At 56.2% G+C, this 26,981-nt stretch overlaps 1 protein-coding gene across 7 annotated transcripts in view; it reads right to left on the bottom strand.

Annotated features, from left to right (window-relative positions):
* Nucleotides 1–26,609, bottom strand: part of FBN3 (fibrillin 3) — a 57,876-nt gene extending 31,267 nt beyond the window's left edge. For 5 of the 7 annotated variants that reach the window (XR_013995079.1, XM_081075990.1, XM_081075991.1 and 2 more), the window contains exons 1-36: nt 26,520–26,609; nt 24,596–24,809; nt 24,380–24,462; nt 23,634–23,732; nt 23,371–23,466; nt 23,029–23,124; nt 21,199–21,396; nt 20,965–21,090; nt 20,716–20,841; nt 18,402–18,554; nt 18,144–18,329; nt 17,627–17,770; nt 17,438–17,557; nt 17,197–17,322; nt 14,610–15,107; nt 14,284–14,337; nt 12,742–12,867; nt 12,532–12,657; nt 11,358–11,477; nt 11,074–11,211; nt 10,877–10,927; nt 10,495–10,620; nt 9,364–9,588; nt 9,111–9,236; nt 8,625–8,753; nt 7,548–7,673; nt 6,484–6,609; nt 6,195–6,317; nt 5,905–6,030; nt 4,823–4,948; nt 3,067–3,189; nt 2,767–2,889; nt 2,128–2,253; nt 1,925–2,047; nt 1,132–1,254; nt 371–532 (exon numbers count right to left, since the gene is read on the bottom strand). Coding sequence is in view for 6 of the 7 variants with exons in the window: in XM_081075990.1 (XP_080932116.1) it covers nt 371–532; nt 1,132–1,254; nt 1,925–2,047; nt 2,128–2,253; nt 2,767–2,889; nt 3,067–3,189; nt 4,823–4,948; nt 5,905–6,030; nt 6,195–6,317; nt 6,484–6,609; nt 7,548–7,673; nt 8,625–8,753; nt 9,111–9,236; nt 9,364–9,588; nt 10,495–10,620; nt 10,877–10,927; nt 11,074–11,211; nt 11,358–11,477; nt 12,532–12,657; nt 12,742–12,867; nt 14,284–14,337; nt 14,610–15,107; nt 17,197–17,322; nt 17,438–17,557; nt 17,627–17,770; nt 18,144–18,329; nt 18,402–18,554; nt 20,716–20,841; nt 20,965–21,090; nt 21,199–21,396; nt 23,029–23,124; nt 23,371–23,466; nt 23,634–23,732; nt 24,380–24,462; nt 24,596–24,792 (4,876 nt within the window). In the remaining variant the exon portion in view is untranslated. The remainder of the gene's footprint in view (nt 1–370; nt 533–1,131; nt 1,255–1,924; nt 2,048–2,127; nt 2,254–2,766; nt 2,890–3,066; nt 3,190–4,822; nt 4,949–5,904; nt 6,031–6,194; nt 6,318–6,483; nt 6,610–7,547; nt 7,674–8,624; nt 8,754–9,110; nt 9,237–9,363; nt 9,589–10,494; nt 10,621–10,876; nt 10,928–11,073; nt 11,212–11,357; nt 11,478–12,531; nt 12,658–12,741; nt 12,868–14,283; nt 14,338–14,609; nt 15,108–17,196; nt 17,323–17,437; nt 17,558–17,626; nt 17,771–18,143; nt 18,330–18,401; nt 18,555–20,715; nt 20,842–20,964; nt 21,091–21,198; nt 21,397–23,028; nt 23,125–23,370; nt 23,467–23,633; nt 23,733–24,379; nt 24,463–24,595; nt 24,810–26,519) is intronic. The other 2 variants (XM_081075992.1, XM_081075993.1) reach the window with 2 other exon arrangements.
* Nucleotides 26,610–26,981: the final 372 nt, after the last annotated feature.

Below are 26,981 nucleotides of genomic sequence, written 5' to 3' on the forward strand. Positions count from 1 at the left end.
TTACAGGTGACAGGCAGTGTACAGTGTACAGGTGCCTAACAACAAAGGCTTGACCTTTGCTGGGTCCCCAGACCCAGGGCAAAGGGCACAGAGGAACCCTTGATATTTGTTTGACTGATTGAGTGAATATATAAGCACACAGAGAAGAATTTGCAGGGATGGCAGAAAGATACCTTGGAGAGAGGCCCAGACAATGAACTTCTGAGAATACACTGTGTGACCCAGAGCAAGCCCCCACCCTCTCTGGTTCCCAGTGTCCCTCTCTTAGCAGAGATGACCCCATAAGCCCCAGAGAGGCCCAGACTGGGACTCGTAGGTGTCTGTGGCTTAAGCCATAGTGCTCGCCTGTTCCCCAGCCCCCAGGACTCACTGGTGTTGGCCATCGGGCACAGCTCGCAAGGGTTGCCCCAGGCCCGGCCCAGAGAGCAACAGCAGGAAGCCCGGGTGACGCCAACCCCGATCTCAGCACTGCAGGAAATGCCACCGTCCCCTCGGTCGTGCGTGTCCAGGAAACAGTTTCCAACCCGGGTGTCTGAACAGGTAGAAGGGATGGTTAGCAAATGGCAGAGAAGAGAGATGGTTAGCAAATGGTGCATGTGTGTGTTTGCACCACTGTGTGTGTGACTGTGCATGTGTGTGTATGTGCCTGTGAGTGTGTATCTGTGAGTGACTGTGTGTGTCTCTGTGTGTGCAACGGTGTGCTCATGTGTAACTGTGTGTGTGTAACTATATGTCTCTGTGTGTGGCTGTGTAACTGTGTGTTCAACTGTGTGTCTCTGTGTTTGGATAACTGTGTATAACTGCATGTGTGTGACTATGTGTGTCTGTGTGGGGGGGGCCTCTGTGCATGCATGCACGTGTGTGTGCGTGTGTGTGTATGTGATGGGTGTTTCTGAACAAGGAAAATCACGAAGTGTGTCTGTGTGTGTGTCTGTGTCTGTGTGTGTGCCTACAGCAGAAGGCTGTATCTCAACAGGCGACCGGGCCGATCAATCTAGCTGGGAGCCAGCAAAGGTATTGTTTGTCAGGAGCAGGTGGATTTGAACAGGTTGACAGGCCACGGTGACCAGGATATAGTCCCATCCAGCTCACGGACTCCAGAACCCCAGCCGGAGCTGAGTGCATACTCACCCACACAGCCCACCCCGCTGGGGTTCAGCTCAAAATCCTGGGGGCAGTTGCAAAGGTAGCTGCCGGGGGTGTTGACGCACAGGCCGTTGATGCAGTTCACCGGGTCTGCACACTCATTGACATCTGCAGGGTGGTGGCACCATCAGCAGGGGGCCTTCCCTCACCCCACGTCCCTCCCACCTTCCTCCCAGGAAACGAAATCCCTGCATGTTGGGGAGCAGGCTGCAAGCCATGTCCTCGCCTGGGAAGAAAGCCAAGGGGACAGCAGCCTCCAGGGTCTGCCCAGCCCCATAACCAACATTTAGAACATGCTGTCAAACCATGCATTGGCAGATGACCACCTGTGGGCCAGATCCAGCCCCCTGCTTGTTTGTGTGAATAAAGTTTTATTGGTATAAGCCCATTCAATTTCATATCACCTGCATCTGCTTTCGAGCTACAACAGCAGAGTGGAATAGCTGTGACAGAGACTGTATGGCCCAGAAACAAAAATACTTGCTATCTGACCCTTTACTAAAAAATTTTGCCAACCCCCATTTTAAACACACAGGTGGGATACCATTTGGATGGCTGTGGTAGAGCTAATATGCCTTCATTCATTAATTTACTGCATTAATTCACGGGATGACAGACGACAATGTGCGTTAATGAGAACGGGGATCAATCAATCAGACAAGGCCCACCCCGGGAGAGCGCATTAAGAAGAAACCTGAGGGCAGTGAGAGAGTGAGCTGTGCCCCCTCCCAGCCCCACTATTGCATCCCCCTGGACCCCCACCCCGCTGACCCCACACCTGTGCAGTTGCCACCACTGCGGTCCAGCTCAAAACCCTCATCACAGATGCAGCGGAACATTCCAGGCAGGTTCTCACAGCTCCCGAACACACAGAGGTTTCCCAGGATGCACTCATCCACGTCTGTGGAGATGCCAGGTCAGGCCGCCCTGCCTGCGGGGACCCACCGGCTCTGTCCTCACCCCGGCCACCCCAGGCCTTACCCTGGCAGGTGCGCTGGTCCTCTGCGGGGTTGAAGCCCATCTCGCATTCGCAGCGGTACCCACCGGGGGCATTAAGGCACTGCCCGTTCTCACAGAGGTCCACGTCCTCTGCACATTCGTCCCTGTCTGAGGGGTCCCGAGAGGCAGATGGCTGGGGACCAGCTGGCCAAGACCCATGCAGGGCAGGCAGATGGCCTTGGTCACTCGAACCCTTCACTGTCACATGAGGCGATAGTAGCGCTGGGAACTCAGACTCCCACTTGGTAACCAGGTGACCAAGTCGGCACCAGGGAGCCAACAGGCAGGGGACTGGTCCCTGGGGCCTCCGCCAGGGGCAGGCGGGGGACCTAGACACTCAGGATCCAGGGCGGAGGCTCACTGAGCATTAAGTAGGTGTTTCTGCTCCCCACATCCACAAGGTGCCATGCATTCAGACTCCAGCAGGGAAGGCTGCCCTGGTGACCCGGCCTGGCCTGCAGCCCCGCCGGCTACAGGCATGTCCTCCCCAGCACCCACGGAGACAGCACTGGGTCAGCGTGAGTCAGGAAACCAACTGTCCACGATGGCCACCTCAGAGCCCAGTCCCCAAGGCTGTCCCTCTTAGGCCCCTCCGGTTCTCCCACCCCTCCCCAATCTCACCTTCGCAGAAGAAGCCATCCCCAGCAAAGCCCGGGTGGCAGGCACAGTGGTATGAGCCAGGGGCATTAAGGCAGTTGGCGCTTGGGCTGCACTGGTGCTCCTGGAAGGTGCATTCGTCCAGGTCTGCAGGAGACAGGGCCCAGAGCGCCCACGAGTGGATGCATTGGGGGGATGCGGGAGGCAGACCCTCCAATCTTGACCCTGCCAGGCCCCAAGAGCACCCCTGAACCCTTTCCCCCCAGCCCTACCTCCCACCTACCTCAGCTGCTCTGCCCACACCTCCTGTCCCCAGGCACTTACCATGGCATTCGAAGCCATCCCCCACCCAGCCTGGCTGGCACCTGCAGCTGAAACTCCCGGGGATATTGAGGCAGGAGGCGTGGCTGTCACAGCTGTGTCCCCCTAGCTCACATTCGTCCACATCTGAGAGAAGAGGGACCCAGTCACAGGATGAGCAGAACCAGGAGAGGGGAGGGGGACACAGCACCCCCACAAGGCCTGGGCCTCGTAGAAATAGGGCTTCGAGTGCAGAGTGGGGAGACTCAGTATAGCAGTAGCAGAAAGAGGAAGGGCCTCCTGAGGGCAGGGCTGAGTCAGATATGTCGCCACCACTCCAGGTGTTTCCACCTTGACCCAGAGCCCAAGAGGAGAACCCCAAAACCCAACAGGCATGATTCCCAGCAGCCCTCAGAAATGGTCTGAAATGGCAGCAAGACTTAAGGCAGACGCTCAGAGTAACTCGCCTACATCTGAAACTAATACAATCGTGTATGTCAACCGTAACTGAAAAATAAATTTTAAAAAAGAGTAACTGTCCTAACGTACATGCACCCTCTTAAAGCAGGATATCCTTCTAAACCAGCATTTCCAATCCTCAGCCAATTTTGCATCACCCTTATAACTGACAATGTTCATACACCACCTAAGAGAACCACTAGTTACTGAATGTTTCTTTACACTGCCTCCCATTTTTACTTACGTAAAGGTATTTTACAAGAAAATCTTATGTCAACACCAACAGTCTCTAAGAAGTCATGGATCTGATGCTCTGTTACGGAATGTTTGATTCTGGTATGTGTTAAAATAATTGCATAATTGTTCAGGTAGACTTGTACCCCCCAAAAGATATGTTCAAGTCCTAACTTTTGGAACCTGAGAATGGGAACTTATTTGGAAATAGGGTCTTTGTAGATGTACCCAAGTTAAGATGAGGTCATCCTGGATGATAGTGGGCCTTAATGCAATGACAGGTGTCCTTTAAAAAGAGGAAAATTTGGAGACAGACAGAGGAGAACGCCCTGTGCTGATGGACGCAGAGATTGGAGTGACGCATTTACAAGCCAAAGGACACCAAGAAGTCATGGCCACCACCAGAAGCCAGGAGAAAGGCGTGGGACGGATTCTCCCTCTGAACCCCTAAGAAGGAACAACCCCGCTGACACCTTGATTTCAGTCTTCTGGCCTCCAGAACTGTTGCTCTAGAGCAGGAGTGTCCAAACTTTTTTCAACGTTTTTCACCAAGGGCCATATGTGGTAAAATACACAAACAGCCGGGCCACTCATTCGAGGTGAAGTACGTATTGCCTCACCTGGTTTATTTAAGTAAACTGAATATATTTTTGGAATTTGCTGCGGGCCAATAAAAAATGGATCACGGGCCGCAGTTTGGACACCCCTGCTCTAGAGACAGAATACATTTTGGTAGTTCTGAGCCACCAGGACTGTGGTAATTGGTTATGGCAGCCTAGGAAGCTAAAACAATGATTGTTGCAATGCTGACATGTTGGTCTCTCTTATCACTGAAAAGCATCAAGCTCGCATGCCCTGGGAAGGCTGCCATGGACACTCCAGGACTCCCACTGAGCTGTTGGCTGAGGAGATTCTCAGGGGCACCCGATTTGGTCCTGTTTCTGCTGGAACACGAACACAAGCCCCACCTGTGGAGACCTCTAAGAAGGAAATGTGGCGTGCTCTGCCCTGAGAGATGAGGCAGACCCCACGACCCCTGAGCTGGCCCCTCAGAGACCTTCCCCTGTGCAGCCGACTCCCAGCTCACCGGAGCAGCCCGTAGCCCCCTTCCTGACGACGTAACCCAGCTGGCAGTGGCAGACAAAGGAACCCTTTGTGTTCTCACAGTCCCCGTGGAGGCAGATGTGTGGGTTCAGGTCACACTCGTTCACGTCTGCGGTATGACAGGAGAGGAAGTAGGTGAGGGTGGAGGGGGTGCACCAGCAATGCTGAGTGCCCTGCCATGCGTATCTTCTGTGTCCTCTTTGCCTGTCTCCGGGGGGTGGCGGGGAGGAGCTCCCTCTGGTCCCACCGTCGGGCAGCTGTGTCATCTCAGTGTTTCACAGCACATATTGGGCATGCATCCCAAAAAGGATTTTATGGCCAAATACATTTAGAGAACACTGAGTTAAACAAAGCTAACTAGATTTGCTCCCACAGACCTTTTCAGAGGCTTTAGGCCAATGGGGATCTGCAAGAACGGTATGAAATAGGCAGCATTGCCTACATTTTTTTGGTCCCAAGGCCCTTTTCTTAAGTGTTTCCTAAAGACTCCTGGGATCTGGAACTCTTTAAGCTGCCCTGGGCTCGGCACCTCTTCTTGGGAGGGAATTACATTTTGACTTCCTGGAAATTCCCCACTTGGCCCTCAGCTCTGTCCCCATGGGGCACCCAGTACACATTGCTCCCCAGTGTTGACCTGCAGCCAGGAGAGGATGGTAATCACAGCAAAACCACCCAGGTCCCCACGCAGGGCTCAGAGAACACAGTTCCGAGTGTCTTTCCCTCTGGCACACCATCCTTTGCATACAACCCCCTGGTCAGTGGCTATCATAAATTACGGCCCTGGGAACAGGCCACGAGCCTCTGGTATGCATTGGGACACAGTGTTCACCAAATGTACTTCTAAGGAGCAAGGTTCAGGGGCCTCTGCTGCTGTAAATACCGTTCCATGGACTTTGGCGCGAACTCAAGGTACTGGCGGCCACTAGCAGACCGCCTAGTGCTGCTGCAAAGCCCGCTCTCCCTTGCCTGTGTGTAATGGGGATGGGACCTGGTCTGCCACCTTGTGGAAGGTGTGGAGTCCTGGTATGTGTGTTCTGACAGCACCTCACAGTTCCAGCTCCTTACCAACACATGTCCTCATGTCCAACGTGGCCATGAAGCCATCATAGCACAAACAATGGTGACCCCCTGGCACATTGGTGCACTGGCCGCCATCACAGATGTCCGGGTTCTCTTCACACTCATTCACGTCTGGGGGAGCAGGATGGGGGCCAAGCTTCAGGCAGGCAGGGATGGAGGGGGGCCCCCAGGGACCCTCCCACAGGATCAGTGGCCTGTTCCATGTTTGGCTGGCTTTCTCTGGGCCGGGCCAGGTTGGCTCCCCGTGGGAGTGGGAGGGGGCTGTGCCCACCCACCTGCACATGCCCTGCCGTCCAGCATCAGTGAGTAGCCGTGTCCACAGCCACACCGGTAGCTGCCCTCAGTGTTAACACAGTGCACTTCACACCCACCGTTCCCAGTGAGACATTCGTTGGTGTCTGCAGTGGGCAGGGCAGAGGGCGAAGGGTAGGGCTGGGGGACAGGGTCAAGCATGGGGCTGATTTGGGAGCTGGAGCTGAGGTCAGGAGGTTGAAGTTGGGGTCAGGGGGTTAAGGTTGGGACTGGTGGGGTGACGCCACGTGCGGCAGCTGGGCGCAGTCTCACCCACACAGCCTCCTCGGTTAGGTGTGCTCTGGAAGCCGGTGTGGCAGGAGCACTGGAAGGAGCCAATGACATTGACACACTGGCCATGGGGACACAGGCCGTCACTCAGGGAGCACTCGTCGATGTCTGTGGGGGGAGCACATGGCTGACTGGGACCCAGCGTGCATAGATGGGTGAGGGGGCCTGAGCAAAGAGCAATGGGCTGTGCCCCTCGGCCATCTGCATGACCCTGAGACACTCGGACACACATGCATGATGATGTGCTCATGCTACGGGCACCCACACACCCCTGTAGGTGCGAGTCCACACACAAACACACCCAGGTACACAGTCACATCCAAGACATACAATCATATCCTCGCACATTTACACACTCCCCCTAGGTAGCCACATATGCACACCCAGACACCCCCCACTTGCACATTCACATAGGCTCTCACACAAACACACCCACTCACGTATAAACACAATCACCCTCAGTAGACACACACACTCACAGCCATACGCACACTCACGCAGACTCACAAACACACTTCATACCCACTCTTGGCAAACATACTCGCCCTTGTGTAAATACACACCCAGATATCCACATTCTCATGCACACTAATGTAGGCTCAAAACCCTTGCATGCACGCACACGAGAATGTCACCTGTGTAGACACACTTACACACTCAAACACTCTCATGCAAACAGTTACTTGCATAGGTGCATTCACAGATACACACTCACACATTTGCACGGTCACACACACACACAAACCCTCCCTCCCTCTATCTCACACACATGCGGTCACATTTCACAGACATACACTGACTCATACTTGCACACTTGTTTTCCACTTTCACATTCAGACACACACACAAATACACACTCCCACTATCTTATGCGTGCAGCCACGAACACAAAGACATGCTGATACACATGTGCACACACACAGACTCACTGACACACGTGCACACTCACACATAAGTACATATTCAGAGAGACACACACTCACTCATTATCTACCTCCCTCTGACCACTCACACTGGCTCCCCCACTCACAGTGCTGCACACTCACCCTCACAGGCCGTGCCCTTGGTCGCTAGTGCATGTCCAGGGGGGCACTGACATGTGTAGCTTCCGTCCGTGTTGGTGCAGGTACCTCCCCGACACAGCAGCGGGTCCCGTGCACACTCATCCACATCTGGGAGTGCGGAAGGACACAGTTGGCATGAAGATGAGGACACAAGAGGGCATGACATGGCTCTTGAAGCTTATCCCCGTGGCACCCCGGCCCCATCACCGCAGAGGAAGCCAGGAAAGCCTGGCGCTTTGGGGCACTGATGACCCAGGGAAGTGGAGTTTGAGCCGGGAGAAGCAGCACGTCAGATAGGGAGGGAAGCTGGAATTCTCAGGAGAATCAGGACCACGAGGCTGACACTCCTGGAGTCACTGAAGGAGGCTTTGGAGGACACAGCAGGGAGGCGAGGCCCAGCCCAGCCAGGCATCAGCACGGGGAGCAGGGACCTAGCCGCCCACCTCACCACCCTCCTCACACTCCAGTCTCACGTGCCTGTTTCTATCCAGGTCCACCCCGGGCCTCTGCACGTGCTGCTCTTTCTCCAGGCCTTTTTCGGTCCCTCTGCACCCCATTTACTCTCCGTCTCTTAGCCACAACCTCAAGCCCCACAAATGGGACACATCCCCCAGTGGCCCTTTCAAGTGCTTCTAACAGTGGCCATTTTGCATTTCTCTGGCAATTTATTTTATGAACACCTATCTCTGCATTAGATCATAAGCCTGAGAAAGACGGCTCTCTGATGTCAAATTTTCTATAGTTCCGGAGTAGAAGCACAAGAAAAAGTGAAGGAAGGGGCAAGAGTCTCCCCCCTCCCAGGCCCTCTCATCTTCTCTTGCTACACCCGCCTGGAGAGAATTCACTGGAATCTCAGTCCCCAGGCCTCAATTCCGCACTCCAGACCCGATGTCCTTTGGGGACGATGCCCCATGTTGTCTGTACTCACTGTGTCCCAGCTGATCACAGCTCTCCCCACACCTGCCCCTCCACCTGCACCCATCACAGCAACGTCCCCACCATCCCTTCGCTCAGCCCCAAGCCCCACAGGGCATCGCCCTGCTCAGGACAGCCACCTACCCATGCAGTTCTTCATGAGCATGAAGCCACTCTCGTAGCCATGGAAACACTCACACTCGAAGCTGCCCGGGGTATTAACACAGGCACCCTGGCCACAGAGGTCAGGGGAGATGCGGCACTCGTCAATGTCTGGGGAGACAGATGGTGCAGGCTGGGCCTCCATATCTGTAGATACGAAGGACTGCCCAGGAACGCCAAGTTGCCGAACTGAACTGAGCAGGGGAATGAGGGTGCCATGACTGCACACCAGACGACAACAGGAATTTCCACCTTGCCTGGAGGCCTCTGGAGGTCACCTTTGCCAGCCCCTTGTTTTATATTCAAGGTCTCTGAGGCCCAGAGAGCACGATGACCTATACTGGTCACACAGCAGGAAAGCAGGCACGACAAAGGCGCTTAAACACACAGGCCTTGGCTGCACGTCCAATTTGTAGTCCCCCTCCTTGCAGGAGCTCCCCTCCCAAAGGGGCAGTGGTAGGCACGTACCTGTGCAGTTCCTTTCCTGGGCGTCCAGGGTGAAGCCCCCAGCACAGGCGCAGCGGAAGCTGCCCACGGTATTGCGGCAGGTGCCATGTGTACAGAGGCCAGGGAAGGCTTTGCACTCATTTACATCTAGGGTGCGGGAGCATTGACTGTCATTAAGTTGGCGGATGTCTCACCTCCTGAGCTTTCCCACCTCCTGCCCTTTGCCCGTGCTGCGGCCCCTCCCCATCCTCCAGCTCCCTGTGCCCAAACGCACCTTTAAAGAAGGGCTGGCCTGACAGGAAGTCCCTGCTGGCAAAGCCCAGCCCCCGGGGACACAGGCTGGCAAATGCCGGGGACTCGGGCTCTGGGCACGCCTCACATGCAGCCCCCCATGCGGCCCCCACGGAGCAGCAGCACACATCCATCCGGTATTTGCCGGGCAGGGCAGCTCCACAGTCATCCTCATCCCAGCGCAGGAAACACAGCTCCAGACGCACATCTGCAAGAGGGACAGTCATTGGGTCCCACCCGGCCACACTGTGCCTATCGCCGGAAGGGAGGTACAGCCTCAATCGGCAGAACCCATCTGAAAATTTCTTCCCTGACAGGAAGAGTGAAAGGGGGGTGACCTCTTCACAATAAGATTTGATGTCATTTAATGGTTACATTTTTAATAATAATAACTCACTGCTAGGGTGCTTGCTATGTGATGGACACTGTTCTAAACTCATCAATCCATTTAATCCTCAAAATAACACCAAGATGAAAATATTACCATACCCATTTTACAGGCAAGAGAACTGAGGCACACATACTGTCTTTGACTGCTTTTGCAGAGCTGAATAGTTGCCACAGAACGCATGGCCCACAAAGCTGAGTATGTTTACTTTCTGCCCTTTCCAAAAAAGTTTGCTGATTCCTGGTCTAGGACAAAGTCTTTCTCTTTATTTACAAAAGGAACATGTTTAAATGGGTCAATTTGAGGATGAGCCATGTTACAGAATTTCTTTTAAAAAATCCAGAATCGCTGCAACCTACACAGGGCTCCTTAAGCTCTCTTGTACCCAGTACCTTGGTCCAGGCCTAACGGTTACACATGACCAGACCTTCCCATTCCACCTGACCCTGAAGTCAGCGCAGTAATGCAATGGCCTTTTACTCTTTACTCTGTTACTTTCTTATCTTGTTCATTTGCAATGAGCTTCATTAAAGGAACAGTGAAATGAGAAGGTGAATCCCCCCAAAATAGATGTCTTTTGAGACATGTCAGCAGGAGGTGGGCAGGTAGGGGGTCCCGAAGGACACCCCAGATCCCTCCTTTCCTAGGAGGGGTCTCCAGTCACTGGAGGTAGACTCCACAGAGGAAGGGCCGGTGACCCTGCACAGGGGCCACACACAGACTCACCCACGCACAGCCGGCCAGTGGCGTCCAGCATCAGGCCCTCAGGACACTCGCAGTGGAAGGAGCCGGCAGTGTTGTGGCAGCGCCCATTGGGACAGAGCCCGGGGAAGACTTCACACTCATTCACATCTGAGCAATGGGAGCAAGGAGGAGAGGCAAGGGCTGGAGGCTCCCAGGAGCTGCACCCCCAGAGCTCAGGACACTCAAGTTGTCATTGGGGAGGTAAGAGGGGACAGTGCCAGCCTCAGGACTCGGGAATTACTGGGAAGATGTGGGTACCAAGTGGCGGGACTCTGCCTTGATCTCAAAGACTTTGACCCACATGACATGCGCCTGCCTGTGTATGACTGAAGGGGTGATTGCAGAGGGCCGGGGAGCTGGTTACCTTCACAGATGAGCCCCTTCCTGCGGGCAAAACCTCGGGCACAGGCAGGGTCTGTGGTGGGAGAACCGGAGTGGGGCCAGGGTCACGCTCTCCATCCAGACCCCGCTCACCTGATTCACCCCAATTCTCTCAATGTGCAGGCTTAAGACGCCACACCTGGGGTGCCCCCAGCCACCTGGGAGGCTCCCTGGCGTTACCCGTCTCGCAGCGTTCGCAGGGGCTCCCCCAGGCAGCCCCCAGGGTGGCGCAGCACTCGGACCGCAGGGTGGCTCCATGTAGGTTTGCCTCACAGCGGCCGTCCTGGACCTTCAGCCAGCAGGTGCCCTTGGTGCTCTCTGCAGGACAGGGGTCACCCGTCTCATCGGCTGGACCCACACCTGCACACGGACCCGCAGAGGCGCAGCCTCCCTCCCTCACCCTGACAGAACACAGGGATGGGTGGTGGGGGTCCCTGGAACTCCATGGGACTCAGGCCTCTCACCTAGGCACACGGTGCCTGAGGGCCCCAGCCGGCTGCCAGGGCCGCATTCACAGGCGTAGGAGCCGGCCAGGTTCCGGCACGCACCATTCACACACGGGTTGGACAGGCACTCGTTGATGTCTGTGAGGACAGCCCCCCACCGGGTCCTGAGCTGAGGGAGGCAGAGCCCAGGGGCTGCCAGAGTCCAGCAGCATGGGGTGTACCCAGGTCCACGCGTGTGCGTGAACAGACAAGGCATGTGCATATTGGCAGAGTGCACGGGTACAGGCGCGCATGCATGTGTTTGCACTGAATCGGGTCGTGCACCTGTGCAAGCATGCTGGCATGCAGGGTCCTGGGAGCACGCATGTGGGAAAAGTACGGAGACAGATGCAGTGGGGAACAGGGTCCCTGGGGGGGGGTCACAGCACAGAGAAAACAACAGTGAGGAGAGGTGGGAATGCGTGTGGTGGGCGCTGTGGGAAGTTCTATGTAAGGGGAGGAGAAAAGGAGACACAGAGCCCGGGGAGAAGTGGGTCAGACGGGAGGTGTGTGCGTGTGTGAGTGCATGTGCCTGTGAGTACTGGGGGCCTGCGGGACGGTCATCACCGCAAAGTACGTGTGGGCAACAATGGGTATGCGTGCTTGAACGTGTGTGAGTGTGAACATGTGTGAGCAAGGACGTGTGAGTGTGGGCGAGTGTGTGTGTGAATGCATGTGTGTGTAACCGTGAGTCTAAATGCATGAAAGTGTGAGTGAATGTAGGCACACACGTGTCTTTGTGTGTACATGGGTGTGTGTGACTGTGCGGGAGTGTCTGTGAGTGTGAATATAGGTGTTTTGAGTACCGGTGTGTGTAAATAAGTCTCTGATCATGTGCACGTGTGTGATATGAGTATCTGCATATATGCATAAGTACATGTCTCTGAGGGTGTACCGTGTGGCTGTGAAAACAAATGTGTAAAGTGAGAGTAAGTGGATGTGGGTGTGTGTTTGAGTGTGTATGAATATGGGTGTACACAGCTTGGAGCATGTGTGTGTACACACAGCATGCAGTGTAAATGTCTGTGTGCATGCGTGTGTACAGAGTATGCAGCATACGTCTGAGTGTGCGCCAGTGTGGACACACCATACAAAGCACGTGAGTGTGCCTATGCGTGTACACACCCCACGCAGTGTGCCTGGGACCCTGTACCTTTGCAGGTCTCTGTATCCTGTCGGAAGCTGAAACCTTGGGGGCAGGAGCAGCTGTAGCTGCCAGGGCTGTTCTGGCACCACCCGTTGTCGCACAGGAGGCTGTTGAGGGCACACTCATCCACGTCTGCAGGGCAGGCAGAGGAAGCCGGGTGAGGCTGTGCAGCTGGGTGGCCCACCCTGCCACGCTCCCGCCCGCTGGCAAGCTCACCCGTGCACTCCCTGCCAGCGGCGTCTGCCTCATAGCCCAGGTTGCAGATACATCGGTAGCTGCTCCGCAGGTTCTCACACACGCCATTGGCACAGACATTGGGGTCAAGGGCGCACTCGTTAATGTCTGCAGCGGGAGGAGGGCGTCAGCAGCTGCCCCAGCTCATCAAGGTCTCCAGGAGCCAGGTCCCCCGGGGCCCAAGCTCCCGCCCAGACCCTGCCTCATTTCCCTGGAAACCAGGGTCTCTCAGCACTGTGGACATTGGGGGAAGAGCATTCTGTGCTGCGGGGAGTCCTGCGTTACAGTAGCCCTGGCCTCCACCCACAAGACGCCAGGAGCACCCTCCGCAATATTTCTCCAGAAATTCTCAAATGTCCGCATGGAATAGACCACACAGCCACAACATCACAGTAAAAATCAAAGCCCCATAATCACAAGCGTTATAGGGTGTTTATTAGGTTGTACCAAGCATATTAACTCATTTGATCTTCACAACCCCGCTAAAGTGGTTTCTATTATTATCCCCACTTTACAGACAAGGAAACTGAGGCAGAGAGAAGGTAAATCACTTGCCCAAGGTTATTCAATCAGTAAATAGTACAGCCAGGATTCAAACCCAGGCATCTGGCACAATAATCTGTGCCTTTAACTGGAGTGGGGAGGGGGACAAGCGGGGTTAGACATTCGTCCTGCCCCAAGGACCCTGCAGTGGATGGAAAACTTGACCACCTCGCAGACAGAAAACCTATTTCTCAATCTCTCTCTCTCTCTCTCTCTCTCTCTGTCTGTCTGTCTCTCTCTGTCTCTGTCTCTGTCTCTCTCTCTCTCTCTGTGTGTCTCTCTCTCTCTGTCTCTCTCTCTCTCTCTCTCTGTCTCTCTCTGATCAGCAAATGAAAAGACACATACAGGGAATTTCCTTTCAAGTTTCAACTGTACAAATAAAGCATTTTGGGCTGAGAGCAGCTGGCTGCAGGTCAGCCAGGGATCCTGTGAGGGGAAGGGAACGATGTGAACAGAAGTGCGGCTTCACACACCCACCAACTCTGTTATGGGCTGTGTTGGGTCCCCACAAATTCATAGTTGGAGTCCTAACCCCCAGGACTTTAGCATATGATGTTATTTGGAGATAGGGGCTTTACAGAGCTAATCCAATTAAAATGAGGTCATTATGGTAGACCCCCAAACCATTCTAATATGATTGTATCCTTGTAAAAGGGGGAAATTAGACATAGACAGGCACACAGAAAAGCCCCATGTGAAGAGATCGTGGTGATGCTTCTACAAACCAAAGAACACTAAAGACTGCGAGCAAACCCCCAAAAGCTGGGAGAGAAGCAAAGAACAGATTCTCCCTCCCAGCCTCGGAAAGACCAGCCCTGCTGACACTTTGCTCTTGGACCTCTAGCCTCTGCAACTATGAGATGATACATTTCTAGGGTTGAAACCCCCAGTCTACGGTAGATATTCTCTTAACCCAATGAAGTAAGACAGTTCCCAGCCACACCCTGTCCCTGCCCTCTCCCAGCACCCATCCCCACTCACCTCTACCATCTGTGGTCATGCCAAGACCGCTGCTGCACAGGGCCTGGAACTCGGCTGGAGTGGCAGGGACAAGGCGAGAGGGGTCACTGGTCATTGCTGAATGTAGACCACGCCCCAGGACATGGACCGTTGGTGTTGGGCAAGAGTCTGGGACTAAGATACCCTCACAATGGAGAGAGCAATTTCCTGCATTGTTTGCTCGGGAAGAGCCCCCACCCCATGGGAGCCAAGACTTCCGCCCTCTCCTATCCGCAGGGTGATGAACTAAAGCAAGGACTGGAAGAAGTGCAGGGCCATGGGAAGCGGGTGAAGGCCAGGCAGCTCACCAGAGTTCTTGGCAGGACACAGCTGGCAGGGCTCCCCAAATCCATGGTCAGGGCTGGCGCAGCAGCACTCAGATTTGGTCACGGCGCCCGGGAAGGGTCGGGCACAAGAGCTCTTGTCAAGGGCCCCATAGCACGTGCTGCGCATGTGTGTGTCTACGCACACGCGGCCATTGGCGCCCACTGCCAGCCCCCCTAGGCAGCGACAGTGGAAGGAGCCCTCGGTGTTGGTGCAGTGGCCATTCATGCAGATGCCAGGGGTCTGGCACTCATCGATATCTGCAGGGGCCGTGGGGACACTGCGATGGGCCCCAGCCCCCCACCGCCAGCCTTTCCCACTTCCCAATCTCTCACCTCTGGTCCAGCCTCCAGACTCACCCACACAGTGGCGGCCATCAGGCGCCAGGAGGAAGCCGGATTTGCAGAGACACGTGAAACTTCCATCCTCATTAAGGCACACGCCGTTGGCACACATGGTGGTGGCAGCACACTCGTTGTGATCTGGGGACACCAGGAGAAGCTGGGTCCCAGCAGGCCAGGCCAGGCACCCACCCCTCACAGAGCCAGCCCTGCCTGTCGACCAGCCCCTCCAGCTCACTTCTCCAGGACAGATGGAGGGCTGAGCCCCCAGGTGCCCTCTCAGGGGTGTGGGAGCCCAACCAGACAAGATGTGGCTGTCTGACTAGGTCTGTTTGGGTATCAGTTAGTCTGCTGGAACGTGAGCCCCTGCGGCGTGACTGGGGCTATTAGATTGTATCTGTATCTACGTTCTGGGCACACAGCGGGTGCTCCATAAATATTTGTTCAAAGCTGAATGCAGGAGGCGGTAGGTGCACAACACTGTACTAAATGCAACAGAATTTTTCCCTTAGAGTGTTAAAATGATCAATTTTACGCTATGTATAGTTCACCACAATAAAAAAATGCCAAAAAGATTGTATGAATGAGATGGTAGTTATACAATATTGGGAATGTACTAAACGCCACCAAATTGTTCGCTTAAAAATGGTTAAGTTTTGGGCCGGCCCGGTGGCTCAGGCAGTTGGAACTCCATGCTCCTAACTCTGAAGGCTACCAGTTCAATTCCCACATGGGCCAGTGGGCTCTCAACCACAAGGTTGCCGGATCAATTCCGCAAGTCGCACAAGAGATGGTGGGCTGCGCCCCCTGCAACTAAGACTGAAAGGACAACAACTTGACTTGGAAAAAAAAAAAGGCCTTGAAGTACACATTGTTCCCCAATGAAGTCCTGTTCCCCTTCCCCAATAAAAAAAAAAGGTTAAGTTTTATGCTGTTTAGATTTTACTGCAAAAAAAAAAACTTTGAATAAACAAGGTGGTGGTTGTACATTGGGAATGTACCAAATGACACTGAATTGTCCACTCTTAAATGATTAAATTTATGTTGCGTGAATTTCACCTTAATTTTTAAAAATGGAAAAAGAAAGTAAAAAAGAAAGGGAAAAAACAGTCAGCAAGTAAGAAAATAGTCTAATTTAAAGGAAGACAGTAGCTGCTGAAATGAGTTGGTAACCAAATATCAGTTTTGGGCAATAAAAGACTGCACCAAGAAAGAAAAAAGAAATGACTAAAAGAATGTAGGGTCCACACAAAAATGTGTACATGAATGTTCATAGCAGCATTGTCCATAATTGCAAAAAGTGGAAGCCACCCAAATGTGCACCAGCTGACGGTGGGGTAAACAAAATGTGGTCTATTCATACCATGGAATATTGTTTGATCATGAAAAGGAGGAAGTGCCGACACTCGCTACAACGTGGATAAACCTTGAACACATGGCGACACTCGCCAGACACAAAAGGCCACACGGTGCGATTCCATTTATACAAAATGCCCAGAACAGGCACATCCAGAGGGACAGAAAGTTGATTAGCCTAGTGCTGAGGGTTGGGGCAGCCAGAGAGGATTCTGGCATGACTGCTGATGGAGATGAGGTAGTAGAGATGGAAACGTAGATGGTGGTGATGCTCGCACAACTCTGTCACTGGACTAAAAACCATTGAATTGTACACTTCAAGTGGCTACTTTTATGGCATGTGGATATTAACAATAAAGATGCTAAAAAAGTTTTTTTGAATGAATGAATCAATGAATGAATGCAGAAAGGAGAAAATCCTTCCTGATGAGGGAAAACTACAACAGGTCTCCTCGAGAAAAAAGGGGGTCCCCAGTGCTGCCCACAAGCTGTGCTGTCCAGAGCTTGAATGGCACCCTCATATCCACAGGGAGGCTGAGGGTGGGGCGCTCTCCGCAGTCCTGCACCCACGTCTCTCGGCAAGACTCAGGCCATCATGGGGCAGGAGACAGAGGATGTGCTTCAGACCCAGGGTCAGACAATCCTTCCTGGGTTTCATGGAATAAGTTTAGACAAGAAGGAATACAGGAGTGAGTCAGGGTGGACAGAGCATAGAAAGGCTCTCAGGTGGGCTGGCTGGGTTAAGAGAGGTGAGCAGATGATCCACCGTAGGGAGGAAGGTAGGTGATACAGCAGGAATAAATATGCAACGTGGCCCTAAAAGCCAGCCCATGGGGCCCAGAAGCGCCTACCCTCCTGCCTGCCTTCAACTCACCCACACAGTTCTTGCCATCGGGGCTGAGCTCAAAGCCTGCGTTGCAGACACACTGGAAGGTGCCCTCTGTGTTGACACAGCGGCCATGGCGGCAGAGGCCACTGCTGACAATGCACTCATCCACATCTGGGGGCAGGGAGGCCGACAGTCAGCAGGTGCCCCCAAGACTAATTCAGGCTCCAGGTTCAGGCTCCACCCGGCTAGTACCCCCATCACCCGCTCTCTCAGACGATGGCCATACCCACACAGGCCTGCTTGGTGAGAGTGGCCTGGAAACCGTCATGGCATCGGCAGTGATAGGAGCCGGGGGTGTTGACGCAGTGTCCATGGTGACAAGGGCTGCTGGAGCATTCGTCCACGTCTGTGGGCAGAGCTTCCTGAGCCCCAGCCCGGCGGCGTGCGCCCCCCACCCAACCCAGCTGCTGCTCACCGATGCACTCTCCCCGGACGTCCTGCTTATAGCCCACATTACACTCGCAGCGGTAGCTGGAAGGGGTGGGCAGGCAGCGGCCATTGAGACACAGGTTGGTGAAGTGTCGGCAGATATCAATGGTCTGGTTTAGGGTGGCTGTGCCTAACACACAGACGACAAAGGCATTTGAGTGTTGGCTGGCCCCCGGCCCCGAGTCTGGGCCTTGCTCAAACACCCACTCTGAGGCTGGGACCCTGCCCTCTACGGCCCAGGCTCACTCACTTTAGCCCAGAGCCCCGCTCTAGATTCAGATGCCCAGACCCCACCACAAGCCCAGCCCCTCACCATGTAGCGAGTCTCCCACCTCAGTCCTAAACCCTCACCCAAGCCCCAAACACTGACTTTGAGACCCAGGTCCCCAATCTCTCCCACTCCCAGCCCGCTGTGAGCACTTTCCTCCCTACTGACCCTCTCTCTGAGGCCTGGAGCCCCTCCCCCAGGTCCTGGACCCCTCTGCCCCCGTCCCAGGCCTCACCGATGTTGGTGTCGCCCAAGCCCAGGCTGGGAACCCCACGCCCAGTGGAGCCGTGGGAGCTGTGCCGTGCCGGCCCAAGGACAGGACCCACGCCGCCGCTGGATCCAAAGCCAGGGAGGCCAGGGAAGGGGCCAGGGTAGGAGGGCAGCGGCGGGAGCCCCTGGGCACACAGTCGTTGGAACTCATCTGTGAGGAAGCAGGCTTTGAGGCGGAGCTCTGGGGGCAGAGGAGGGCGGGAGCCAGCCCCAGGCCACTCACCAGAGCCGGGAGGAGGACACAGCTCAGGGACTGGGCCAGCTGCCCAGCACCTGCCCTTGTCGCAGCAGCACTGCCTGTGAGTGTAGTGGCCGCCGAGGTCTCTGGCACACCGGCCCACAATGAGCACCGAGAAGCACGTGCCGGCCCGGTGGTCTGCAATGGGTGTAGGAGGCTTAGTTCCCAAACCCACGTTCAAACTCCAGCTCCGCCAGCACTGCCTGCAGAACTGGTCTCCTTGCCTGTCTGTGCCTCAGTTTCCCCCTCCATGGAATGGGGATGCTCCGGGTACCCACCTCCCCTCAGAAGAGTACTTCCCGGACGAAAAATGGAGTGCTCAGTGGCTGGCAAGAGGCTGACCCTCACTGAGTGAGGCTCTTACTACCAAGGTTCCACGTTATCCCAGGGAGGTCTTTTTGGGCTCATTCCAAGCAAAATTGTTCCGACACCAAAAGCTAGCACTGGTAGTAAGCTCCCCGTCACTGTGGGTACTCAACCACACTGAAAAAGACCCCTTAGTTTGGGGGTCTGCCCTGGTAGGAGGTCAGATAGGACACTCACGCAGGGACACTGGGATCTATAGCTATGTCCCCAGCTGCCAGCCCTGGGCATCCCGGGGAAACCTGACAGGCTGTGAAGTTGACGAGGGGCCCAGGAGCAGACTGGTCAGTTGGTGACTACAGTCCCTAGGGAAACTGAGGCAGAGGAACCACAACACTCTTCCACTTCCCACTGTACCCTCTAGTCTGATGGCTTTACGTGGTGACCGGATTTCTTGGGCTCTGACTCAGAGCATACTTTTAGGTTTAAAACGCACAAATCTTGGCCAGTGGCCCACAGTGGAGAAACCCCTCCCACCGGGACCTGCCCCAGGCTGAGAAAACATGCAATCTTTCCACCTTCCGTGCCACGCCCTGCACACCTGGGGATCCCCCCAGGGGCGCTGTGGGAGTGGGGGCTCTGCACTCCCAGCACCATTCCAGGCCCTCAAGCGGGGCTGGGGCCTGCCCAGACAAGCAGAGGTCAAGAGACTCATTGAAGGTCACACTGCTGCTACCTAGGAAGGGGGGGATAGGAACCCAGATCCCTGAACCCCAGGGGCTCTGACCAAGTAGCTGCCTCTCAAGTAGGGAAAACAGAGACAGAATGTAAGAATTTTAACCAAAATGATGCTGCCACTGCTTATTAAGGACCCCTGTGATGGGGTCCTGCAAAGCTGCCACAGCCCCAATTCTACTGCTTTCCTGTGTGAATGGCTACTAAGAACTCACATATCAACCCTGGGCAAATCACTGCAGCAATTGCATTTCATTCTCTCCAAGACTCCATGCGGTAGGTACTGCCATTATCCCCATTTGACAGAGGAGGAAGTTGAGGCATAGAGAGGTTAAGTGACTTGCCCAACGTCACAGAGTTTGTGAGCAGCTCAGGTGGCAGTCAGAAGCCAGAACTGAATCCCAAACCAAGTTCAGAGGCAACCTGCCCTTGGTTCAAACCTAGGCTCAGCTCTTTGGTAGCTGGGACGGGCCCCCACAGTCTGGGTGACGTGTCCTGATATATCCTCCATGCCGGCCATGGCCCCCAGAGGAGAAACTGAGGGTCTGGCGTTGGCCACAGCACACTGGCACAACTCCAAACACAACACTTCCATCCCTGCCTGGTAGAGGCCCAGGCAGAGGGGCCCAGTGGGTGCTGGGAAACTGCCAAGGCCCCCCTCCTCCCCAAACCTAGACTCTGCCCATCCCCCACTACAGAGGTCCACAGTCCTGGCTTGCCGTATTGGCCACCAACAGCTTCTAATGTCTAACGACCAGCTCATCAAGATAGCAGGGTGGAGTGAGACCCCAGGCTGGGTGTGGGGGAGAACAGGAGGGTGGGCTTCCAGAGGGAGGCAAGGCCCAGAGAACCCCACCCTGGCTGGGGGGTCTGGAGAGCCGGGTGTGGGCAACTATCTGTTCTGGATTTGTTGAATTGATTCAAGCAAACTTCTCTCAGGTTCCCTATCTGAGTCTGGGGGAAGATGGGGTGCTCTTAAAAAGTCTTTGGGGGTTGAAAGAGGGACATAGAGACAGAGGACCAGAGAGGGAGATAGGCAGAAGGGCATAGAGATGGAGGGCCACAGGGGCTTCCTGACTGGGGTCCAGAGAGCGCAAAGCTTAATGGGTAGGGAGCCAAGTGCCAGAGGTGATGGAATCTGGGGTTCAAAAAAGACAGCACAAGAAGACCCTGAGGGCAAGGGGACTGCAGAGAGAGATGAGCAAGGGGCCTGTCTCCCACCTGCCCTCTGCCCCGCCAGCCCCCTTGGGCCCTGCCTCACCCAGGCAGCGGGTCCCATCCAGGCTGCTGGCAAAACCACGGGGACAGGTACACACGTAGCTCCCGGCTGTGTTGGTGCAGTCACCCCCAGAGCAGAGGCCTGGCACACTGAGACACTCATTCACATCTGTGTAAATAGACACGGATCAGAGCCCGGCCCCCACCAGCCCTATGCCATCTCCTCCTCCTCCTCCTCGCAGGGGAGCTGAGCCATCCAGAGCACAGTGGAAGTCCCATCCCCATCACCCACCTTCACACTTGGCACTGTTCTCACTAAGCCTGTGTCCAATTGGGCAGCGACACTCAAAGGAGCCCACAGTGTTGATGCAGCTGCCCCCCTGGCACAGGCCTGGGACAGCCTGGCACTCATCCACATCTGCAAGGGATGAGAGGCCTGTCAGAGGGAGGAACCAAGGCTACAAGGGCTCCCACTCTGCCCTGGCTCCCACGACCTCCTTCCCCACTTGCTAACCCCCTTACTCACCTTGGCAGGCCCCGGTGCGGATATTGGGAATGAAGCCCCGGCGGCAGGGGTGTGGCTGTGCCGGGCAGAGCTCACACGGGAGGCCCCAGGCGCGGCCCACAGTGGCACAGCAGAGCGCCTTGGTGCAGACGAGGCCTGTCAGCTGGTGCTGGCACCCCTCGGGGCCCACTTGGCCAAAGCAGGGCCCAGTCCGGTAGTCTGTGGGACATGGAAGCTGGCAGCTGGCCTCAGGCTGCCCCCATCCCAGAGCTTTCTGCATTACATTCCTACAGCCGCAGCTTGGGCTTCTACCTCTCTTGCCTAGACCACTGCAGCGGCCACCCTCCAGCCTCCTAATACACCAGCCTTTTTGCCTAACTACAAGCCTTTACTCACTATGTTCCCCTTCTTTACCCAACTCCTACTCAGTCTTCAAAACCCTTTCTCACCCAAACATCCGCCAACCAACCTCCAAGAAAGGCTAGGACCTCCAAGCCCACAAAGCCAGGGCATGTCTGGAGACCCCAACACGCCCCCAGGCCCACCCTTCCTTCAAACCTGGGCAGGGACCCATGGATACACAGCTGGAGTGCCTGTCTTATCCCTGAGCACAAGTCTAGCCCTGCTAAATCTCTCAGACTTTGGGATGGACCCAGAGTCTGCCCAAATGCTCTGGACCCATAACACCACATCTCTGACCCCTACATCCGGGCGAAGGTGGTCGCGTCACTCCCCCTACCGCCATGAGTAAGCCCAGATGGGACTTCCTGGCTCCATCCTCCAGATGGTTCCAATCAAGGAGCTGGCACTGGACCAAGGGAAGCCCCTCCCTGAAGAAGAAGCCAAAGCCAGCCCCCCAAGGCCCCGTATGAAGGAGGGGCTTCACAGAGACCCCTGACAGTCCTGACTCCCTAAGTCAAAGCACAGTTCCCAGAATCTCATCTGATTCACCCAGAACCCCGAAATCCCACTCGCTCCTGTCTAGGCACCCAGCCCTACCTCTCTCTGGGGACTTCACTGTCCAACCTCCACCCCAGACCTCTCCTCTCTCACCCTCCCCATTGCCACTCGCTCCCCCTCAGACACTCCAACCGCTCCTTCTCTGTCAGCCCAAATCCCAATCCAATTTTCTGGTCAAATCCAGTTCCCAAAAGCCCACCCTCAAACCCAGGTAACCCTCCAGCTTCTGATTCATCAATACCCCCTCTCCAACCCCGCTGCGGCCACGAATGTACCTCCTCCCCAACCAGAACCCCAAACACATTGTTCAATCCCAGGGCCCTGCCCATCTCGGCTGTCCTGGGACCCCTGGCCACTTCTGGCACTCTGATGGCTCCTGCAGCTGAAAAACTCACCAGCCCAGGTACCCCCAAAGCTACCCACTCCTCTTCACTTACTCCTTCTCAGCCTCCTGTGGGCTCCATTTTTTCTGTGTGCCCTTAAGTCACCTTCCCTTCTCTTCTCCCAGAATCTCAACCATCCACTCACCTGCACCAACCTACGCCCAGTTTTCAGGTCAGTCGTGAGATTTGTCCTTGCCTCCACCCCTCCCGACCCCCCATGCCCAACTTTTAACAAAACATCTCTGCTTCCACTGCCTTTGTTTTGGTAACAGGTGATGCCACCCACCTCAGCCCGGGGGATCATTGGCTTGTCCATCTCATGAACTCCGACTTGTCCCTTCCTCCAGGAAGCCCTCCCTGATTCCCTTCCATGGAGCAGAGGGTTTCTCTGCCTTTCACAGCAGCAAAGGAGGAAGGAGGGAGGCCAACTGGACCCTCCCAGGGCCTAGCCATGTCTCTGAAGTCTCCTCCCGCCTCCCAAGCCCCTTACCCATGACCAGCTTGGTACCTTTCTCACACTGAGGCCCCATGAAGCCATATACACAGGCGCAGTGGTTCGGCCCAATGCAGCGGCCCCCATTGTGGCAGCCACGGTCACAGATGGCTGTGGAGGGAGAGGGAAGGGTGGCCTGAGGTCCCCCAGGAGCAGAAGGAGCTGGGTCCCAAGCAAGCCTTTACCCAGGAATCTCCACGATGTGACCCAGACCCAATGATAAGACTATGACAACAAGTGCGTCCCCTCCAATCCCTGGTCCCAGAAAAGTGCTCCACAAGCAGTGGCAGTGGGCAGGTGGCAGCAGAGACCCACCCTCTGGAATCCCAGGTCTAGGTGTGTGTGGAAGGTACTCACGCTGCCCACACACAGTGCCCGTGTAGCCTCTCTGGCACAGGCAGGACTCCCCTCGGCAGCTGCCCCCATTCATGCAGCTCACACTGCACCCTGACCCTAAGGACAGGAGAAGGGACACACAGTAAGTTGGTGACAGGCACTGCAGTGCACGTGCAAGGCGGCAGAATTCAGTGTGCTCAGCCAGCTCTGGTCCTGCAGCAAAACCAGCCTGGGCTCCCAGAAGCCTCTAACCTTCTCCTCCCACCCCTAGGTGGGAGGCTCACCTTGGCTCACCCCGCAGCTGGGAGCCAGCTTCCCATCAGCACAAGTGCACAGATTGGGTCGGGAGCAGAAGCCCTCACCACAGGCGTGCCTACAGACGGCTGGCAGGGCAGAGAGGGCGACAGTCAGGACCAGGCCCCAAACCCTGTGCCATCCCCACCCCTTCAGTGCTGGGCAGAGGCTCCAGGTTTCAGCTCTTGGGGCCAGAACCACAGAGCGGCAAGGATAGAGGTGGAGGTACTGAGACTCTGGCTCGGGTCGGGGGCTTTCCCAGGGAGTGGGTTCAGATTCTAGAGACCGGGATGGAGAGACAGACAGACAGAAGAGAGAGAGAGAGAGAGAGAGAGAGAGAGAGAGAGAGAGAGAGAGAGAGAGAGAGAGAGAGAGAGAGAGAAAGATGGGGGTAGAGACTGAGAGAAAAAGAGAAAGACTGAGAGAAAGGGAGAGACAGAAATAGGGAGTTAAAGACAGAGAGAGAAAGACAGAGCTAGAGAGACGAAGAGAGGAAGAGACAGAGAAAGGCAGACATACAGACAGGCAGACAGTCATTGGGAGGTGTTAAGGCAAAGCAAATGAACTTGGCAGGGTGGCCTGGGAGCCTGAGAACATTGGCAAGGACCATTTCTGCAGTTCAGTCAGATACCTCTGGCCTTGCGGTACACAAAGGTGGACTTGCGGGCAGGTAGGAGAGTTACACCAGCGTCCCCTGCCTATGTACTCCCCACCTCCACATGGCAGCGGTACTCACGCATGACACACTGGTTCCTGCCAGGCAGCGTCCTCCAACCCGGGCAGCAGTAGGTGTGGAAGCGGGAGCCACACACATTAGGCCTTGGGGAGAGCATGGCATGGCTGGTGAGACCCTGCTCAGCTGGATAACCCCTAGGCCTCGTCCCTTCCCACCCAGGACAGCCCAACCCAGTCCACACCCCAGCGGCCTCTCAGCATCCTGGGTACCACGCACCCCTGCAAAATGCCTGGGCTGCCACGCCTGCGCACACGTCCGGGACCTGCAATCTCCACGGCCCCATCCCAGCGGCCCTGGACACCTGCCACGCATGACAGGACCATCCAGGCCAGCAGGAGCAGAGCCGGGGTTCCCCAGGCCATGATGAGGGCACCAGCCCCTCTCCTTGCCAAGCACAGACCCTCCAGAACCATGACGTGTCCCTCGGAGGCTGCAGACAGGAAGAAGAATCAACCCCTTGGCCATGGGGCACCCAGGAGAACCAGGAGCAGTGGGACGGCTGCCTGGGGAATGCAGGAACCCAGGGAGGCATCCAAACCTGACCCAGAAGCAGGAGAACAGTCAGGGGAGGCTTCTTGGAGGAGGCGTGATGGCTCAGAGATAGAGTTAGCCAAGAGGGTGCTGGGCAGGGAGTACCCAGTGAGAACAGAGGCAAGAAGGTCATGGGCACTGAGTGGATGGGAGAGAAGACCAGTGGGCCAGTGTTGCAACAGTGCCTGGCTGTGTAACGGAGCTTCCACTTGTAGGTCAAGGACAATGGAGAGCCCTTGAAGGGCTTTAAGTGAGAGGAACAAGGGCAGACATGGGTGTTGGATGGAGTGTAAAAGGGCTATAAGGGCCCCAGAGAAGCATGCAGGAGAGGAAGCTGGGCAGGCATCCAGATGAGAGAACAGAAGAAAGGATCCCAAAGATAATGAGGAGGTGGAATCAATAGGAGTTTAAGGGAGGTGGGAGGTGTTGAAGAGACTCCCAGAATTCTGGCTGGGAGGGCCACGGTTAGTAAGTCTATGTGAGGCAGCTGGATCTTCTGGGAAGAGGCACGGAACAGAGGTGGGAACTTGCCAGTGTAGAGCACACCCCTCCACCCAATAGGGAAGGGTTAGCTTTTGTGCCCACCTCACAGATGAGCAAACTAAGGCCATTACACAGTTAGTGAGGAGCTAAGCAGGGGCTGAAGCCCAGGCAGAAGGGAGGGAGGGGAAGCAGATCAGGGGCCCCCATCCCCCAGGAGGTGGTTGGCTCTCTCCAGGACCTGTAAGGATGGGAGGGAAGTGGGGACAGGGTTACTTCTGGTGGAGATGACCAGGCAAAGGGTTGGAGGATGGAACTTGGGGGAAAGAAGCCAGATCAAGTGGGGCCTTGGGGGGTCCCACTTTCTGGATCAGAGAGGAGAGGAACTGGGCCTGGGTGGGGAATGAGTGGTGATATGCTGTTTGCCCTTGAGCCAGTGGATGCCCCTCTCTGGGCCTTGGGCTGACACAAAAGTCCAACCAGGTGGTCTCTTGGAGAAGGAAGGAGAGAGCCTTGTCAACTCTGGAGGAGAGGCGGAGGAGAGTCGACAGGCTGGAAAGGGGCCCTTCTTGCTTCCAAGCTGTCCAGGCGGATCTGTACTCCGAGGACGCCTTCTCCAGGCAGCTTCAGGGACCCCGCGGCCTCCCTCCCCGCCTGGGCCGGCCTCCGGGGTCTCCAGCCTGGCCTGACCCGGGCCCCCAGCCCTGCCTCCGCACACCACGCCCCACAGTTGGTCGAATGAATGAGCAGGGATGGCGCGCGTGGCCCTGGGAGTCAGGGGCTGGGAAGCGTGGAGGGGCGCGCGTCCGGGGAGCCCGCGGGCCGCGTTCTCCAGCGGGCAGGGCCGAAGACGCAGGCCCGGGGCCGCCAACAGGCTCGGCTCCGCCCTCACCTGCGGGTCAGGGCCGGACGTGCGCCCCACGCGGTGCCTGGGCCGAGCCCCTCCCGCCTGCACGGGTCCCTGCGCCCCACGGGCGGCACAGAGAGGGGAGGGGGCTGGGCCCGGGGCTGCGGGCTACAAACAAAGGAATCCCCTCCTCCTCCCAGCCCCGGCCCTCTCCTCCCTCCCGGGCACTCCCCACCCCTGCTCTCCGGGCCCTCGCCCGGCGCGGGGCCGCGCTTCCCCTACCTGCGAGCCGGCGCGCGTGGCGGCGGGCACCGCGAGCGGATGCGCGGGGCTCCACGGCGCCAGGGACCCGGGGCGGGAACACGAAGCCGAAGGCCGACCCCGCCGTGCTCCCAGCCCAGAGCTGCCACCGGGGGGGAGTTGGGAACGGGAGGAGTTGGGGGAGGGCGCGTTTGCACCTCGAAGCTCCCTGGGCGGGGGCCCGGGGCTCGGATCCGAGCTGGGGGAGGGGCTGGAGCTGGGGGAGGGCCTGGGGCTCCGGGGGAAACTCCGAGGGGCTGGAGAAATGGGAGGGAGCACAGATCCTGGGCGGGGGCTGAGACGCGTGGAGCGGAGCGCTGCGGGGACCGCGTTTTCGGAGAAAAGTTGAGTGGGAGGTGGCCCTGAGGTAGGGCTCCGATTTGGGGTGGCCTGGAAGAGAGCCAAGCCGGGAGGTCCTGGGACGCACCTAGGAGGACGTCCTAC

The sequence above is a fragment of the Rhinolophus hipposideros genome (assembly GCF_964194185.1).
Source record: "Rhinolophus hipposideros genome assembly, chromosome: 16".
In the NCBI taxonomy this organism is placed as follows: domain Eukaryota; kingdom Metazoa; phylum Chordata; class Mammalia; order Chiroptera; family Rhinolophidae; genus Rhinolophus; species Rhinolophus hipposideros.